This window comes from Mobula birostris, chromosome 6 (assembly GCF_030028105.1).
Source record: "Mobula birostris isolate sMobBir1 chromosome 6, sMobBir1.hap1, whole genome shotgun sequence".
In the NCBI taxonomy this organism is placed as follows: Eukaryota; Metazoa; Chordata; class Chondrichthyes; order Myliobatiformes; family Myliobatidae; genus Mobula; species Mobula birostris.
Genome location: NC_092375.1, coordinates 187,127,161 through 187,144,315, shown reverse-complemented (window position 1 = coordinate 187,144,315; position 17,155 = coordinate 187,127,161). Strand labels below are relative to the sequence as shown.

The 17,155-nt window shown below is 41.2% G+C and overlaps 1 protein-coding gene across 1 annotated transcript in view; it reads left to right on the top strand.

Moving 5' to 3' along the window:
* The first annotated feature begins 6,537 nt into the window (after positions 1–6,537).
* Positions 6,538–17,155, top strand: part of lrp2a (low density lipoprotein receptor-related protein 2a) — a 405,821-nt gene continuing 395,203 nt past the window's right edge. The window contains exon 1 of the mRNA XM_072259785.1: positions 6,538–6,604. Coding sequence (XP_072115886.1) covers positions 6,538–6,604 — 67 coding nt within the window. The remainder of the gene's footprint in view (positions 6,605–17,155) is intronic.

Sequence of the window (17,155 nt, the reverse complement as noted above, 5' to 3'; positions counted from 1 at the left end):
CTACATCAACTCCTTAGCTACATGTTAAAATGAATAATCTTCCTATTTCTGCCCTCACTAGCATGTAGCACAGGTAGCAATCTTGAGGTACAACCCTGGAGGTTCTGCTCTTTAACTCAGCAGCTAACTCCCTGAGCTCTCTTTGCAGAACCTCATCACACTTCCTTCCTATATCATTGGTACCTACATGGACCACGACCTCTGGTTATTCAACATCCCACTTAAGAATGCTGATGACTGGATCTGAGATGTCCTGGACCCTGACACCCAGGAGGCAACATTCTCTTCCACAGAACCTCCTTTCTGTTCCCTTAACTAATTGATCCCCTTTAACTACAGCTCATCTCTTCTCCCACCTTCCCTTCTGAATCACAGAGTCATAGTCAGTGCCAGAGACCTGATTGCTGTGACTTTCCTCTGCCAGGTTATTTTCACCCCTCTCCCAGAGTATCTGAAGTGGTATATCTGTTGTTAAGAAGGATGGCCACAGGGTTACTCTGTACTGGCTGTTTAACCCCTTTCACTCTCCTGTCACACAGTTTCCTCTGTCCAGCGCTTTGGTGTAACTATCTCACTATATGTCCTTTCTACCACCTCCTCAGCCTCCCAAATGATCTGGAGTTCACTCAATTCCAGCTCCAGCTCAACACGGAGTGTTAGATGCATTTCTTGCTGGTGTAGTCATCAGGACCACTGGAGGTCTTCCTGTCTTCCTACATCCCAACTATCCTGCCTGGCATCCCTACTGTTCTAACTGTGCAAATATAAAAGGGAAAAACAATAAATAAATTGCGGAATGCTCTTTTCTTGTTGCTGTCATCAGGTAGAAGGTATGGATGCCTCAGGACTCGCACTGCTAGGGTCAAGAACAGTTACTGCCACTCAGTCATTAGGCTCTTGACCAAAAGGATTTAAGGACTCATTTAAGGACTCTGTTGTATTGTTATTTCATGCTTATTATTTATATCTGCACTTGCACAGTTTTTTTACAGGTTATAGTTACTATTATAGATTTGCTAAGTATACTCACAGAAAAAGAATCTCAGGGTTATATGTGGTGACATCTATGTACTCTGATAATAGATTTTACTTTGAACTTTGAGGGAAGCTTTTTGACTTCTCTCACTCAAGCCTCTCCTCATTAATGCCTTGAAGAATTAAAGTCTCAAAATCCCCACTCTAACAGTGACACTCTAATAATGGCCTCTCCAACAAATGCTGCTTCGCCTGCCCCTGCCTTATTTTAATTTGCACTTGCTAATTAATCCCAATTTCTGATTCATGCTGTTTAAACACCAAATCTCCTGCAAAGTGGGAAGCAAGTATCTCTTTGCACAGACGTTTAGGTACTTGGAATGCACTGCCAGAGGAATTGATGGAAGCAGATATGGTAGCAGTGTTTAAGAGACACTTAGCTAGGCACATGAACAGACAGGGTCTGGAGAAGCAGATGGGCAGTTTGAATTGGCATTACAGTAGACATAAGACACTTTGGGCTGAAGAGCTCGTTCCTGTTCTGTACTGCTCTATGTACTGTGAGAAGGTTAGGACTAAAGGTTTGATGGATTAGACACATGAGACAAAATACACAACCTGGCTATCTAAAATGATTCAATTCATTGTTAAGTCCCAAAGGCAGTATTGTGCCAAGTTAGAAGATAGGATGTACAGTATTGCATTGAACTTACATAGTACTTTATTGAGTTAAAGTGACTGGCAAATGAAATCTCAGGAAAGCCCTTGCCAGCTGAATGGAGATATTCAACAAAGGAGTTATCCAGTGGCATCTGGATTTACCAATGCAGAAGTGATCACTACCTAGTGAATTAAGTGAATTTTGTAGTTTAATGTTTCTTCTGACACATAGAACCTTTTAGTAATGAAACATTCTCCCTGAATCATATCTAGAGTAGATTGCAGTTTAATTGGCAGTGATGTACTTTGGGTCAAACTGCCACTTTGCAATTTAGAAACACTGTGTAGAAGATTATATATATATAATCTGATACTGTACACTGCCAATTGGGGATGTCTGCAATGGAGCAAGCAAGTTTCACCAGAGAATTTACTGGTGGAAATAAGTTGTTCTATATAGACATTAGTACAATATCAGAAAAAAGAAACACATAGACTGTTTGTAAATGAATACAGAAAGCTGAGATGGTGGTAGAGGAGATTTTGTCACTCTAGGTCAGAGGTTCCCAACCTTTTTTATCTCATGGTCCAATACCATTAAGCAAGGGGTCTATGGACCTCAGGTTGGGAACCCGTGAACTACTGAAAACTTTTCTTCCCGAAGAACGTGCCCCAATCAATTTGAATAGGATTATTGAATCTCTTTACGATTAGTTGTAATAGCATGTAATTTCCCCCGAATACAGGTCAAATTCCTCTGTAGATATAACGTTGATTGTGAAAGGAGTATTGTTTGACTGATTAAAGGAATTGTTCAAAATGCGACTGGGAATACACATTTCAGATTGAAAACCACAAAACGATTGTTGAACGCCCAACAAATATATTTTTATTTAGTCCGTTTGAGCATGAAGCCGTGGAAATGCGATTTTCCCAATGCTTTAATGAAAACAATTTAACCTGTTCATTATAGAAATAATGCTTCAAATAATTGATCTTGGAAAATATACATAATCAGTCGATTTTTTTTTGTTGTTTGAGATTTGCAACAAGAACTCCAATAATAACAGCGCACACAAAACGCTGGAGGAACTCAGCAGGTCTGACAGTATCTATGAAAATTAATACACAGAAGACGTTTGGGGCCGAGACCCTTCATCAGGACAGGATAAGTACAAGTCAGCGACTTTAGGGACATTTGAGTAGCTGCCACTCAGTCTGACCTTTTCCATCTCATTTAAATATTTCAATCATTTTGTAAGCTGTGTCAGCGGAATATGTTTCACGTTTCAAAATATCGTCCACTCTCCCGCAGAGCTGCGAGAAATGCGTTGAATTTTGCCGTGCAGAGAGAGAGAGAGGAGAAGGGAAGGGAGGGAGGGAGAGAGAGAGACTGAAGAGAAGGAGGGACAGACGAGAGGGGGAGAGAGAGAGACTGAAGAGGGGCAGACGAGAGGGGTGGAGAGAGAGAGAGACTGAAGAGAAAGAGGGGCAGACGGGGGGGAGGGAGAGAGAGACTGAAGAGAAAGAGGGGCAGACGGGGGGAGGGAGAGAGAGAGAGAGAGAGTTATTATTGGATGACTCGCACACTTGAGCAAACACTGATGAACTAAACTAAAACTACACCAATATCGGCCTTTATACAACAACACCGAATCAGAAAACATTACAAATTTCCCTGAAAAATACGTTTAAATGAATTGTTCTATTTAGAAGCATTAGCCAGCCATTCAAATTCCATTAAAACCGTGTGCTGTAGCGTCTTCCTAAAGTAAAATATTCGGTAGAGCCACATATTTTACTTTTCCAAATGCGAATCGGACTGTAAGAAGGCAAGGGTAAATGGATGGGTAGCGCAGTCTTGTACAAAATTAGCGCGTGTAAAATATTCCGTAAAATTGTCAGCAAAACAACATTTATGGAAAGTTGAAGAATAAGATTCATTTAAATTTACATTCATCTTTTAGATCCAGAGAACTTTAATCCAGAATCCTTAATCCAGAGAACGAGGCATAAATGTAAAGATGCCGCCTGTAATTATGGTGGGAATAACTAGAATGATGGGGGGGGCAGGGTGGGGGGGTTGTGGAAAGCGAACTGCTGGAGGAAAGCTGGTCAGTCAGCATCTATGGAGGCAAATGACAGATGACGAGACCCTTCATCAGGATTACGTAGAAACAAAACGATTTCTTCCTAGCATAATTAGTTGATTCATGGGTATTTGGCAAATAAATCATAATTTTTATTTTAAGGGTATACGAAATGGAAGTAGGAGCAGTCCTTTCCTCGGCTTACCATCATGGCGATATTTTACTTCAACGCTAAATTGTGTCTGTACTAATCCTGTATTCTTTCCAGCCTTTTAATGTGCTTAACAGAAGTTGAGATATTGGATTTTCTTTTCCATCTCTTCCCCAAAACCATTTTTGATAATTGGGGAGATTGGGGCTGAGAGAGAAATGGATCAGCTGTAAGAAAATGGTGGAGTAGACTCGGTGAGCCAAATAGCCTAATTTGCAGTTATATCTTATTATCATAGATCGACGATGCTGTTAGTGAGAATCTTTTACATCCTCGAGTTATCTTTAAATCAGCGAATCTACGTTAATAACGAATGCCAAAATAAAATACACTGATTCAGCAAAAAAACACAACCGTATAAATAGATTCAGATTGAATAAGAATTTTAAAAACGCAAACAATAAGAATGTTTGGTTTGTATGTGATACGAAAGTTTAACTTTGGCATGTACTCAGGTTGAGTTTGCGATTTAGAGTTTTAACTCAAAATAAAGTCCAAACCTTTTGTTAAGGTAAGTACTCCCTCGAAAATGATGCCATCTATGCAAATTTTAAGGGCACCGATAGACAGTGACCGGACTAGACCAGTTGTTTAACTGACTTAAGGACATCTTCATATTCCCTCTATTAATAATTAATTAATTGCTTACGTCTACCAATATGGACTAGTAATAGTCAGCAGACTAATTAAAATCAACTTTGCTCTCTTACACCTTTTATTGTCCCGTTTTCATTAAAATTTCTACAATTACGCGAATCATGGGGATAAGAAATAACTGGAAATTCCATTTGGCTGAACTTTACTTTCAAAATAAATTGTTAACGTGAATAACACTATAAATCCTCCGATTGAATTTAACGGGCATGCACTGCCTGGATCCACTGTCTGCCTTCCAGTCAACACTGTTGTGTTTATTTCAACATTTATCATCCGACTTTCCTTTAAAGCACACCATTTACTTCAAGGTAACTTTGCACAATATACATTGTTATAACGAAAGAGTGCTAGAGAGTTATTTTAAGGAGACACAATAAATACATTTTATGAGCCTTTCAAAATTCTGTTGCTAACTCGAGCGTTAGCCTGATGGTGTTTAAAGAACTGCAGTCTCAGACCGGGTTCGCCAAAACGTTTGATGATAATTTAGCGATAATACTGGTTACAGAATTCCTGATTCAATTCGACCGCCTAGCTGTTTGCATTCGCAACAGATTAATTTGAATGTTATATTTGTATCACTATCAGTATTTTCTTATTTGGACCAATGAAAACGCCCAGTTGACTAGTAGGGTGTAAACGTTATTTTAATTTTATTTTGAGGTTAATAAATGCATCAACAACTTATTGAGAATATATCAGACCCAGCAATACGATACCGAGCCAGTAAGACATCTCTCAAACTGCTCATTATCTGCAAATTGATTTGTACCGTTCAATGTATCGTTTTGTCCATGTCCTACGTAGCGTTTCGAAGACGTGTTACACCTATTTGGCATTTTTTCATTACAATTTTAAATCTCATTTGCGCTATCCTTTGGTTCTCTCTTCCCGGGGCAGCGGTAGGATTAGCCGCTTTATCACCGGCCTCATAAAGAAACGCAGCTGGTTACATTTGGTCCGTTTGACTCTTGCTGTGAAACCACGACAAGAATTTCATCAAGTTGGCAACAATAAAACAAAAGAGCAACAAAAGAAAGCGAGGAAACTTTCTAAAAAAAGTTGTAAGGGCCATTCTGAGTAGTGACGGGCTTTCGGTGGAGTTGGAGGAATGAGGGTTGCAGGGGTTAGTTGGGGAGTGGTAGTGGCTGGGGCATTCCTGATGATGGAGGGTGTGGGAAGGTTTGCTCTTTGTGATGGGGAAGTGTCAGGAAGCTCATTGAATATGCTGATCTGACCCTCGTGCTGTACCGCAGCGTCAAGGGTTGACCCCGGTGCTGTGCCGTACCAACACCACGCCGCCCTGAACATGCATAACAAACATTCCCACGCCGGGAAATGCAGCAACTTCACTATAATTACAGAGTAAATATTTCATGGGGCTGATTGGCAATATTAAATAAAAGTGTATGTTACGAATCTGACTGAAACAGTATAAAATGCTTTCAGTTTAGATTGTAGATAAAATATAAAATTATCACGTGTTTGGAAGAAACAACGCAAATAATCAGGAAAATGAAGAAAATGCAAGGAGAAAAAGTTGATGAACGTTTTTACAGTTTATTTCATATCGATCCTAATTTCAATTCAGATTTCAAAGCAAGTTGAACAGAGCTGCTTTAGTAATCGGAGCGAAGTGCTAGAATGCCGTGTCAATATGAAATAGCGTGCTCATAACGGTTTGGGGGATTACAGATAGTTCCCTTATACAGCAGACAGCTTTGCATTATGCTGCATCCAGGGCCCCTGTAAGCAGCGCCCTCTGAGCAATGAGCGGGTTTGTGCAAACGCTATGTCCCCACTTTCGAACACGCCTTTTCCCAGCTAGCATCAGGAGAGAAAATAAAGAGATAGCCGGGCTGTACATCAACCAGGTTCCACAACCTTCTCTTACAAAGCCAGCTTCAGCAGAAGCTGGGGAAGAATCCGACACAGGGCTGTAGCATGGCCGGCCAGTCATGCATACTTCTTCTTCTTGCAAGTTTGCTCAGAGTTCAATGCAACCCAGAAGGTAAGAAGTTATATAAGATTAGAAATTTTCTAATTTTCTGGGAAAAATACTTTTATATTATTTTATCCACTCGAATGCAAAATAGCATGTTACTTAGAATAATTACAGAGCTTTTTGTGAAGTACATTATACGACGACCACAAATACGTTTTTAGTTAGAAATGTTGTTTCCCTTTGGACTGGAGAAATTATTATTCCACTGAATGATATTTAACATGTAGGAGGCATTTTGCTGGGCATAAATCTCATCCCTCACAATGTAATTAGCACTTAATTTTAACATGTATTTGAATTGCCATTTGGATATATTACAAACCTATTAAACTGGCACTGAAAAGCGATGAATAATGGACCCAGCAGGATGCATCAGGTAAAGGTTGTGCTTGGGTACTTCGGACAGTGTGACTGAATTCCGCTATTCACGGCATATCGCTATCGTTTCAACTGTAGTTCGCGATATTCCCTGTGTTTGTGACAATTTTGTAAGTAAAATAGCATGCAGTACTTTTATCTTCGACCATTTGCCCCATTCGTCAGGTGAAAGTTTTTACCGCATTTCAAAACAAAATGACAGTAACCAATATTTCTTCCATTGCAACAAAGCACAACTCAGCTACAGATTTGAAATTCTTCTTGACGAACTTTTGGTGAGTTGTCTTGTTGCTAGGTAACATGGGTGGGCATGTGACCAGCAGATTTGGGGAATCTGTTAATTGGTCTAGTGCTTTTAATCTGGTTTTCAAGTCCCTGCCTTTCTTTTACTGTATAGTTTTGTAGAATTCATATTTGCTTAACTTGGTACACACTGATGTACAGTGAGACTTCTCGACCATTTGTTGATCAGGGAAGCTGTTGGAAATATTTAAGAGTGCAGCGTGTTTTGTGGTCTGCACGTACATTACTGCGCGGCGCTCAAAATGCACCACTGTAATCTCTTCCCGTGGCTATCGTAATCTCCTTAGAGTAAATCGAGTAATCAGTTATCCCACTGCTGCTCGGAAAAGCAGAATATCTGTTTCAAAATAAATTTCTATAAAACATTAGGTCAATATTTTCCTCATTTCCATGCAGAATTCCTAACTAACTGTTTTAACCGATGTACATCTGAAACATTTTAACTCTAACGTGTGGTTGAAAAAATAGCATTTGCTGCAGTTGGAAAAATACCTGTTCAAACTTTTTCTTGTTGTGCTCAGGACGGGGCCTCTAATCTTTTATTGGTGTGATTTCTCAGTGTCCCGTGGATTTTAAATAGATCGATCTTAAAGCATGCATTATGATGGAAATTTCTTTGAACTCTAGCCACTTCATTATGTGAATTGGTCCTTTTATTTAATTTGGCATTTTAGGACATTATAGAATAACGTCATGTTATAATTGTGTTTTATACCCCAAATATTTCATTTGTTTTTATATCCAACTCTGGTGATCAGCATGCACACAATGGGTTGAATGGCCTCCAGGACATAAATAATAACTATTCTTTGATCAATGATTTTACATTCAATTAGATTATGTTTTGATGAGAATATAAAAGCAAGGATATAATGTTGAGGCTTTATGAGGTACTGGTGAGGCCTCACTTGGAGTATTGTGAGCAATTCTGGGCCCCTTATCGAAGAAAGGGAATGCTGACATTGCAGAGGGTTCAAAAGAGATTCACAAAAATGATTCCAGGATTGAAAGGCTTGTCACATGAGGAATGTTTGATGGCTCTACTCACTGAAATTCGGAAGAATGAGGGGTGACCTCAATGAAACCCATTGAATGTTGAAAGACCTCAATATAATGGATGTGGAGAAGATGATTCCTGTGGTGGGGGAGTAAGACCAGGGGACACAGCTTCAGAATAGAGGGGGGTCCTTTTAGAACAGAGATGAGGAGGAATTTATTTAGGCAGAGAGTGGTGAACCTGTGGAATTCATTGCCACAGGCACTTGTGGAGGCCAAGTCATTGGGTATATTTAAGGCAGAGATAGATAGGTTGCTGAAGGGATACGGGAAGAAGGCAAGAGATTGGGACTGAGAGGGAAAATGGGTCAGCCACACTGAAATGGTGGAGCAGACTCGATGGGTCAAATGGCTTAACTCTGCTCCAATATCTTATGGTCTTGTGTCTTGTAGCTGAATACATGCTGGTCATATTGACTGGGTTACATCTCCACTCAAACTTTATGAAATTTGCATATTCTCAAAATATTCAAAGAGGACTATAAATTGCATGCACACTATATCCCAAACAACTAACAAAACTAAAAATGTAAAATAACTCATATAGAAGCTCTGAATATCGTGTAAAGACATATACAAAAACAATAATCTTTTCAATATGTTCTTTTATGAACTTACAGTGCTCTTTATCTAGTGCTCAACTGTATATCAAAATTCAAGGAGAGCAGAATTCTTTGAGCTGAAATTGTCCATTAGTGCTTTCAGTCTTCTTACATGAATGATGTATGAGTTAGGGCCACCCAAATGCAAAACTCTGGAATATTGTAAATAAAGCAGTATGATAGAACAGTGTAACCGAGGCAGCGGGGCTGGGTCCAGGCCCGAGATGAGGAAAGACCACAGGTCTGACCAATTCATGCGCTGAGCAGAATGAGAAAGGTCAGGTACAGGCCGAATCGAGGTGGTGGGGCCTGGACCTGAGAGCGTATCGAGGTTGTGGGGACCAGGCTGCAGAATGTATTGAAGCAGCAGGGCCCAGGTCTGAGAGCAAGGAATGATCCAAGATTTGGCCGACTTAAGCAGCAAACCAGATTGAAAATGTGAGGGTGTTGGGGCCAGAAGTGAAGGACGGGCCAGTGTTCACCTCACTGCTCCGCGAGGTTTACTCACCTTTGCTCTGAACTGAGGCTGTGGCCTGCCACTCATGGGCTCCTGGATCGGCTGCAGTGATAACTGGCTTTATGGCTGTGAGCTCACTTTTGTGAACTTCGGTTCTGTGTGTTATTTGATTACTTCTATTGTTTGCCTGATTTGCTTTTTTCTGATTGGGTGTTTGACGGTCTTTTTAATGGGTTCAATTGGGTTTCTTTGTTTTGTGGCTGCCTGTAAGGAGATGATGGGTGAGTCCAGAACCAGTGGCCACAGTTTAAGAATAAGGGGTAGGCCATTTAGAACGGAGTTGAGGAAAAACTTTTTCACCCAGAGAGTGGTGGATATATGGAATGCTCTGCCCCAGAGGGCTGTGGAGGCCAAGTCTCTGGATGCTTTCAAGAAAGAGATGGATAGAGCTCTTAAAGATAGAGGAATCAAAGGTTATGGGGATAAGGCAGGAACTGGATACTGATTGTGGATGATCAGCCATGATCACAGTGAGTGGCGGTGCTGGCTCGAAGGGCCGAATGGCCTACTCCTGCACCTATTGTCTATTGAATCAAAGGGTTGTTTATAGTATCCATACTTTGGTAATGTACTTTGAAATATATTTGATTGGTTATTGTAAGGAAAGCATATTTGGAAAATTTATTTGTTTAAATTATTTATTTGGAGAAGCAATACAGAGTAGGCCCTTTGAGCCACGCCTCCACAACAACGCCCAACATCCCCAAATTGATCCTAACCCATTCACGGGACAATTTACAATGAATCAGTTAACCTACCCGGTACGTCTTTGGACAGTGGGAAAACTCATGCATTCCACGGGGAGGACGTATGCCTTACAGATGGTGCCGGGATTGAACTCCAAACTCCGATGCCCAAACTGTGATAGCATTGCACTAACTGCTACATTGCCATGGCTACGTCAATTTGTTTGATCATGGCTGGAATAAGCAGAAAATGCAGGGAATATTCAATGGGTCGAATGACATATGTGAAGAAAAGCTACTACTGTATTTCAGGGCAATGACCTAAAACAGAAGTAGATAAAAAGAAATCAAATATGTTTTAAACTGCCAAGAAGAAGGAGGAGTGGAGAGAACAGGAAGGTCAGTGACAGTGCTGAGACCAAGAACTACACAAATGATAGTTACAGCTGAGAGGTTGTGGTGAAGCAACGTTAGTCACAGATTATTTACCAACAAGACATAGAGAAGGGAGATTAATAAAAATAGAAGAGGAAGAAATTAAAACATAAAAAATAATTGCTGAAATCAAGATTCAAATTGAGAGAAGCAAAACTTTTTTGCTAAGGTGTTTAAACTGTCCTCCTTTAAGATGTCTAACTCCATGTTTTAAATAATTGGCACTATTTAATTTCTGGCTGGCAACAGAGTTAACAAGCAGGAAGGCAGTTGTAAGTTTTCATCTTCATTCCAGAGGTTAATGATGTTGTACTACTTCATTACATGTTTGGCACTTTGAAATATAATGTCCCAGCTTTGGTTAATATTCATATGCAAGTCAAGAAATTATTTTCAATGATTAGATGTGTTATACTTTGTGTGACACAGTGCTTTATCAGAGCCTATAGAACATACGACAATACAGCACAGGAGCTGGCCTTTTGGCCCACAATGGTGTACCAACCAAGCTAAAAAGCAAATCAAAGTCACCCAAACACTTATCCCTCCTACCTACACCATATCCATGGCCCTCCATCTTTCTTACATCCAGGTGACTATCCAAACATCTCTTAAACGCCTCTAATGTGCAGTATTTGCCTCTACCACCATACCAGGAGCACATTCCCCCATGCATCCACGACTCTGAGTTTAAAAAAAAAACTTACCCCTTACATCCCCTTTGCACCTGCCCCCTTTCACTTCCAATACATTCCGTCTGGTATTAGACATTTCAACCCTGGGAAACAAATACTCTCTGTCCACTCTATTTATGCCTCTCATAATCTTGTAAACCTCTATCAGATCTCCCCTCAGCCTCTAGTGTTCCAGAGAAAATGTCCTAAGTTTATTCAGCCTCTTGTGATAGCACATACCCTCTAAACCAGGCAGCATATTGGTAAACCTCTTCTGCACCTTCTCCAAAGTCTCAACATCCTTCCTATAGTGGGGTGCCCAGAAGTGTACACAATACTCCAGAAACACACATCAAAGTTGCTGGTAAATGCAGCAGGCCAGGCAGCATCTGTAGGAAGAGGTACAGTCGACGGTTTAGGCCGAGACCCTTCATCAGGACTAACTGAAGGAAGAGATAGTAAGAGATTTGAGAGGGGGAGGGGGAGATCCAAAATGATAGGAGAAGACAGGAGGGGGAGGGATGGAGCCAAGAGCTGGACAGGTGATTGGCAAAGGGGATATGAGAGGATCATGGGACAGGAGGCCCAGGGAGAAAGACGGGGGTGGGGGGGGGGACCCAGAGGATGGGCAAAAGGTATAGTCAGAGGTACAGAGGGAGGAAAGGAGAGTGAGAAAAAGAATGTGTGTATAAAAATAAATAACGGATGGGGTACGAGGGGGAGGTGGGGCATTAGCGGAAGTTAGAGAAGTCAATGTTCATGCCATCAGGTTGGAGACTACCCAGATGGAATATAAGGTGTTGTTCCTCCAACCTGAGTGTGGCTTCATCTTTACAGTAGAGGAGGCCGTGGATAGACATGTCAGAATGGAAATGGGATGTGGAATCAAAATGTGTGGCCACTGGGAGATCCTGATTTCCCTGGCGGACAGAGCGTAGGTGTTCAGCAAAGCGGTCTCTCAGTCTGCATCAGGTCTCGCCAATATATAGAAGGCCACATCAGGAGCACCGGATGCAGTATATCACCCCAGCCAACTCACAGGTGAAGTGTTGTCTCACCTGGAAGGACTGTCTGGGGCCCTGAATGGTGGTAAGGGAGGAAGTGTAAGGGCATGTGTAGCACTTTGGGAGACCGCTTTGTTGAACACCTACGCTCTGTCCGCCAGAGAAAGCAGGATCTCCCAGTGGCCACACATTTTAATTCCACATCCCATTCCCATTCTGACATGTCTATTCACGGCCTCCTCTACTGTAAAGATGAAGCCACACTCAGGTTGGAGGAACAACACCTTATGTTCCGTCTGGGTAGCCTCCAACTTGATGACATGAACATTGGCTTCTCTAACTTCTGCTAATGCCCCACCTCCCCCTCGTACTCCATCCATTATTTATTTTTATACACACATTCTTTCTCTCACTCTCCTTTTTCTCCTTCTGTCCCTTTGACTACACCCCTTGCCCATCCTCTGGGTCCCCCCCCCTGCTTGTCTTTCTCCCTGGGCCTCCTGTCCCATGATTCTCTCATATCCCCTCTGTCCAGCTCTTGGCTCCATCCCTCCCCCTTGTGTCTTCTCCTATCATTTTGGATCTACCCCTCCCCCTCCCACTTTCAAATCTCTTACTAGCTTTTCCTTCAGTTAGTCCTGACAAAGGGTCTCGGCCCGAAACGTCGACTGTACCACTTCCTAGAGATGCTGCCTGGCCTGCTGCGTTTACCAGCAACTTTGATGTATGTTGCTTGAATTTCCAGCATCTGCAGAATTCCTGTTGTTTGCATTTTTAAACAATACTCCAGATGTGGCTGATAACGCAGGTGATTTTCATGGGTGAATATAGCAGATTTTGAATAAATTAGTATATTAAGCAGGTTCTGCATCTGCCCACACCTCAGTCCTCTATCCATATTAGCAAGCCCTCAAACTGGGGACAGAGAATGGCAGAAACCTGTCTGCAGTTTGAGAAGCTCCTGGTTACACTGGGCAACAAAGATTTTGCTTCCTGTATACTTTTGGGTGTAACTTGTGGATTTTGGGCTGATGATCATGAAAATCACCATGAAATTTCTCTATCATCACCATTTTTTTTGAAATTGCCTATATTTCTTATTCATTTTATAATTCTAGTCAATTAAAATGTTGCACACAATGTAAGCTGCAAAGTTTTCTATCTTGGCCGGGCATGCCTGGGCATGCTTAGTCAGGGTGGACGTTACATGGCAGGACAGGCTTTAGGAAAACAGAACATGGAGTTTAGAGGAGGCAGATGAAGATGCCATGATACATGACCCAGGAATGGAAAGTGACATTGATGCTGAAACAGACTTTGAACCCTTTATGTCCAGTGAGCCTCATCCGATAAGTCAATCTGAGTTAAGTGACCTGATCAATGAGTTGGGCTTGTCAAAGATAAAAGCAGAATTACTACATTCACGTCTGCAAGGATAGAACCTGCTCTCACTGGACACAAAAATTATCATGAAGGATTTCGATACTTGAGATAGATGTTACCCAGAATAACTGATGCCAGAGTTAAGGAAGGCATTTTTGTTCATCAACAAATCAGACAGGTCATCAAAGATCCTCTAGTGGGACCAGAGAAAATCGCATGCAAGGCATTCAAAGATGTTGAAATTTTTCTTGGCAACTTTAGAGCATCAAACTATATGCAGCTGGTGGACAGCATGCTCCAAACATATGAGACCATGAATTGCAACTTGTCACTAAAGGTTCATTTTCTGCATTCCCACTTGGACAACTTCCCTGCAAACCTTGGCACTGTCAGTAATGAGCATGGTGAAAGGTTTCACCGGGACATTGCGGTCATTGAGAAATGATATAAGGAAACTGCAATCCATCAGTGTTGGTTGAGTTGGTTGCTTATTGTTGGACACTTAAACGAGAAGCCTCCAACACTTACAAACAAAAATCATCAACAAAATATTTTTAGTTTAGTTGAATTATTGTAAAGCATCAGCACTGTTGATGCAATTAAATGCATTATATTTAATATAAGTTAATTTCCTGTTTCGTGAAATTCCTATGTGATGCAAGTAGCCTGAAATTATATTTGTGTTTAGCTTCAAGCGGCCTATCATAGGGACAAAACAATTATGGAGAAGTAATACTTTTGAAAATAATTTGTTGTCCAGTGTTACTGCTGGAATATCATCAGAAGAAGGAACTGAGCTCAAAGTCATACTGAAGAGGAACAAGGAGGAAATGTAAGCTGCCGGTTGATTTCTTGCTCCTCAACCTCAAATACCATCATTTGAGGAAGGTCCTGATGTGTGTTCCCAACCAGAAATTAAGTATACCTCATATTTGCAAGTCTTAGACCATAACATATAGGAGCAGAATTAGGCTATTTGGCCCATCAATTTTGCTGCACCATTTCTTCATGGCTGATCCATTTTCCCCCTCAGCCCCAATCTCCTGCCTTCTTCCCATATCTCTTGATATCAAGCATCTAATCTAATCTAAGCTTCTAATCAAGCATTTTATCAACATCTGCTTTAAGTATACCAATTGCTTGGCCTCCACAGCCGCATATGGCACTGAGTTCCACAGATTCACCACTCTCTGGCTAAAGAAATTGCTTCTCATCTCCGTTCCAAGTTTTAAGAGGAGGTTAATCTGTGAACCTGGAAATCAGGAATAACTACATCCGTTACCTTATTATTTTGGGAGTGAACCTCAACGTTTTCTCAGGATAATTGTTTGGGTTGTGCAGAAAATCCTGGAACAGCACAGTCAGAGTAGAGCGTTAACATAAAGGGTCTCTGTTCTCTTTACCACTTTGACATTCCTGAGACAACATAAGAAAAGAAAAAGTGGCGCTCCAACTCTTCAAAGCATTTACTATGGTAGCAACCAATTTTCATTTTTATATTCAATATTTCTGTCATTTCAGTAATTACTGTTTGCCATTATCAATTTCAATCATAGATCTAGCAAAAAATACTTGTGACGAGGGGCCTAGGTGAGGATGGAAAGGATCCAAATGCTGGAGTATCCCAGACCAGAATCGAGACAGGATTTCAAGATTGAGATGAGAACAGGCTTCTTGACTAGATGCTGGACAAGAAACTGATGAAACTAGATGAGAAGCCAAATGAGACAAAAATCCTAAACTCAATCACATACTGAACTAAAGTTGAGCCCTAAGCCTGAATTCAGGTGCTCTTTAAATATCTAGATCTTGGCACCGAAACATGGCCGCTAATTACTGGAGCGAACTAGAATCTTCAAAGGGATCACGCCCACTGTCCATACTCCAGAAAATCGGAGCATCTAAACCTTGGAGGCTGGCACAATCGGGTTCGTACCATAAAAATACTGAGTTTTCAATATTAGAATTTTGGTTAAATTCTTACAAAAGATGGCATAATTTTCTCTAGAAATTGTATATTCTTCTGCAGATACACATATAAAGAAAGTTCTTGCTAAATAATTATTTATTCTTATGGATTTCACCACAAGGTTACACTAGAACAGCTGACAATAGAGAAATTTGTTCAAAATTAAGTGACTTAAATGTATGTATTCTTAGCTAGGTTGTCTAAGACATTTGTACAGTACTGTTTTTGTCAATATGGAGCAGAGTGCAAGTTTGTAAATCTGACGGAAGCAAAGGATGTTGGGAATGGTGAGGGTGGAGTGCCACGGGAGGGGTGTGGGATAGGTGGCAGAGAAGTGCCAGGTGCAGTGGATGGTATGGGTGCAGACACACCCAGCTCTGAGACACCAGGCAAAGTCACTTCATTCCAAACATTTGGTTTATTGATCATTATAGAATGTCTCTCTGAGCTTCCTGCTCCCTCTGCTCTCCTTTCCCCTTTCCCAATCGTGATTCTGCTCTGTCTGCCCTCTTCCCACTCTGTCCACAATAGAGACCCATATTGGAGTCATATAATCACTCACATATGTCATGAACTTTAGTGTTTTTGTAGCAGAAGTACATAAAATTACTGCAAAATGTAGTATGCATGAAGTCTTGGAATCTTTTGTGGGATTTTGCTGTAACTTCATTACTTACTTGCTGCCCATTACTGGCATTTAGGGCAGCAATGAAGGTTCTCCTTCTGTGTCTGTCCATGCAGTCACATACACATATAGGTTTCCCCCGCCATCCGAAGGTAGAGCGTTCCTATGAAACGGTTCGTAAGCCGAAATGTCGTAAAGCGAAGAAGCAATTACCATTTATTTATATGGGGAAATCTTGTGAGCGTTCGCAGACCCAAAAATAACCTACCAAATCATACCAAATAACACATAAAACCTAAAATAACAGTAACACATATTAAAAGCAGGAATGATATGATAAATACACAGCCTACATAAAGTAGAAATACATTTCCACAGTCATTACTGCACTGTTCTCGGTAGCGAAAATCTCACGCAAGTGCTGTTGGCAAGAACACTCTCTTCAGTAACCTTTAAGCTATGAAGCTGCCAAATCATACCAAATAACACGTGAAAGTACACAGCCTATATAAAGTAGAAATAATGTATATACAGTGTAGTATCACTTACCGGAATCGGGACGGCACCGAGCACACTGATGGTGTGTTAGACTGAATCGTCGCAAGTTGGGTGGTGCAGTGGCCCCTCCGGGCCGCCGACCGATACATTGCCGCGAGGCATGCAGGGGTCCAGCGGTAGCCGGGAGGCATCCAGCACATCTTTAAGAAAAAAGCCGAAATAAACATACTAATTAATTAGGTGTTGCCTGGCACATAATTGTCGGCCCAGATCAGTGCCGATTTCCGATTGCATCGCCTTTGATCTGGGCCGACATTTACGTGTGGTGCAGCATCTAATTAATTAACATGTTTATTTTGGCTTTTTTCTTAAAGATGTGCTGTGTGCCTCCCGGCTACTGCTGCATTCTCCGCGAATCGGTATAGTA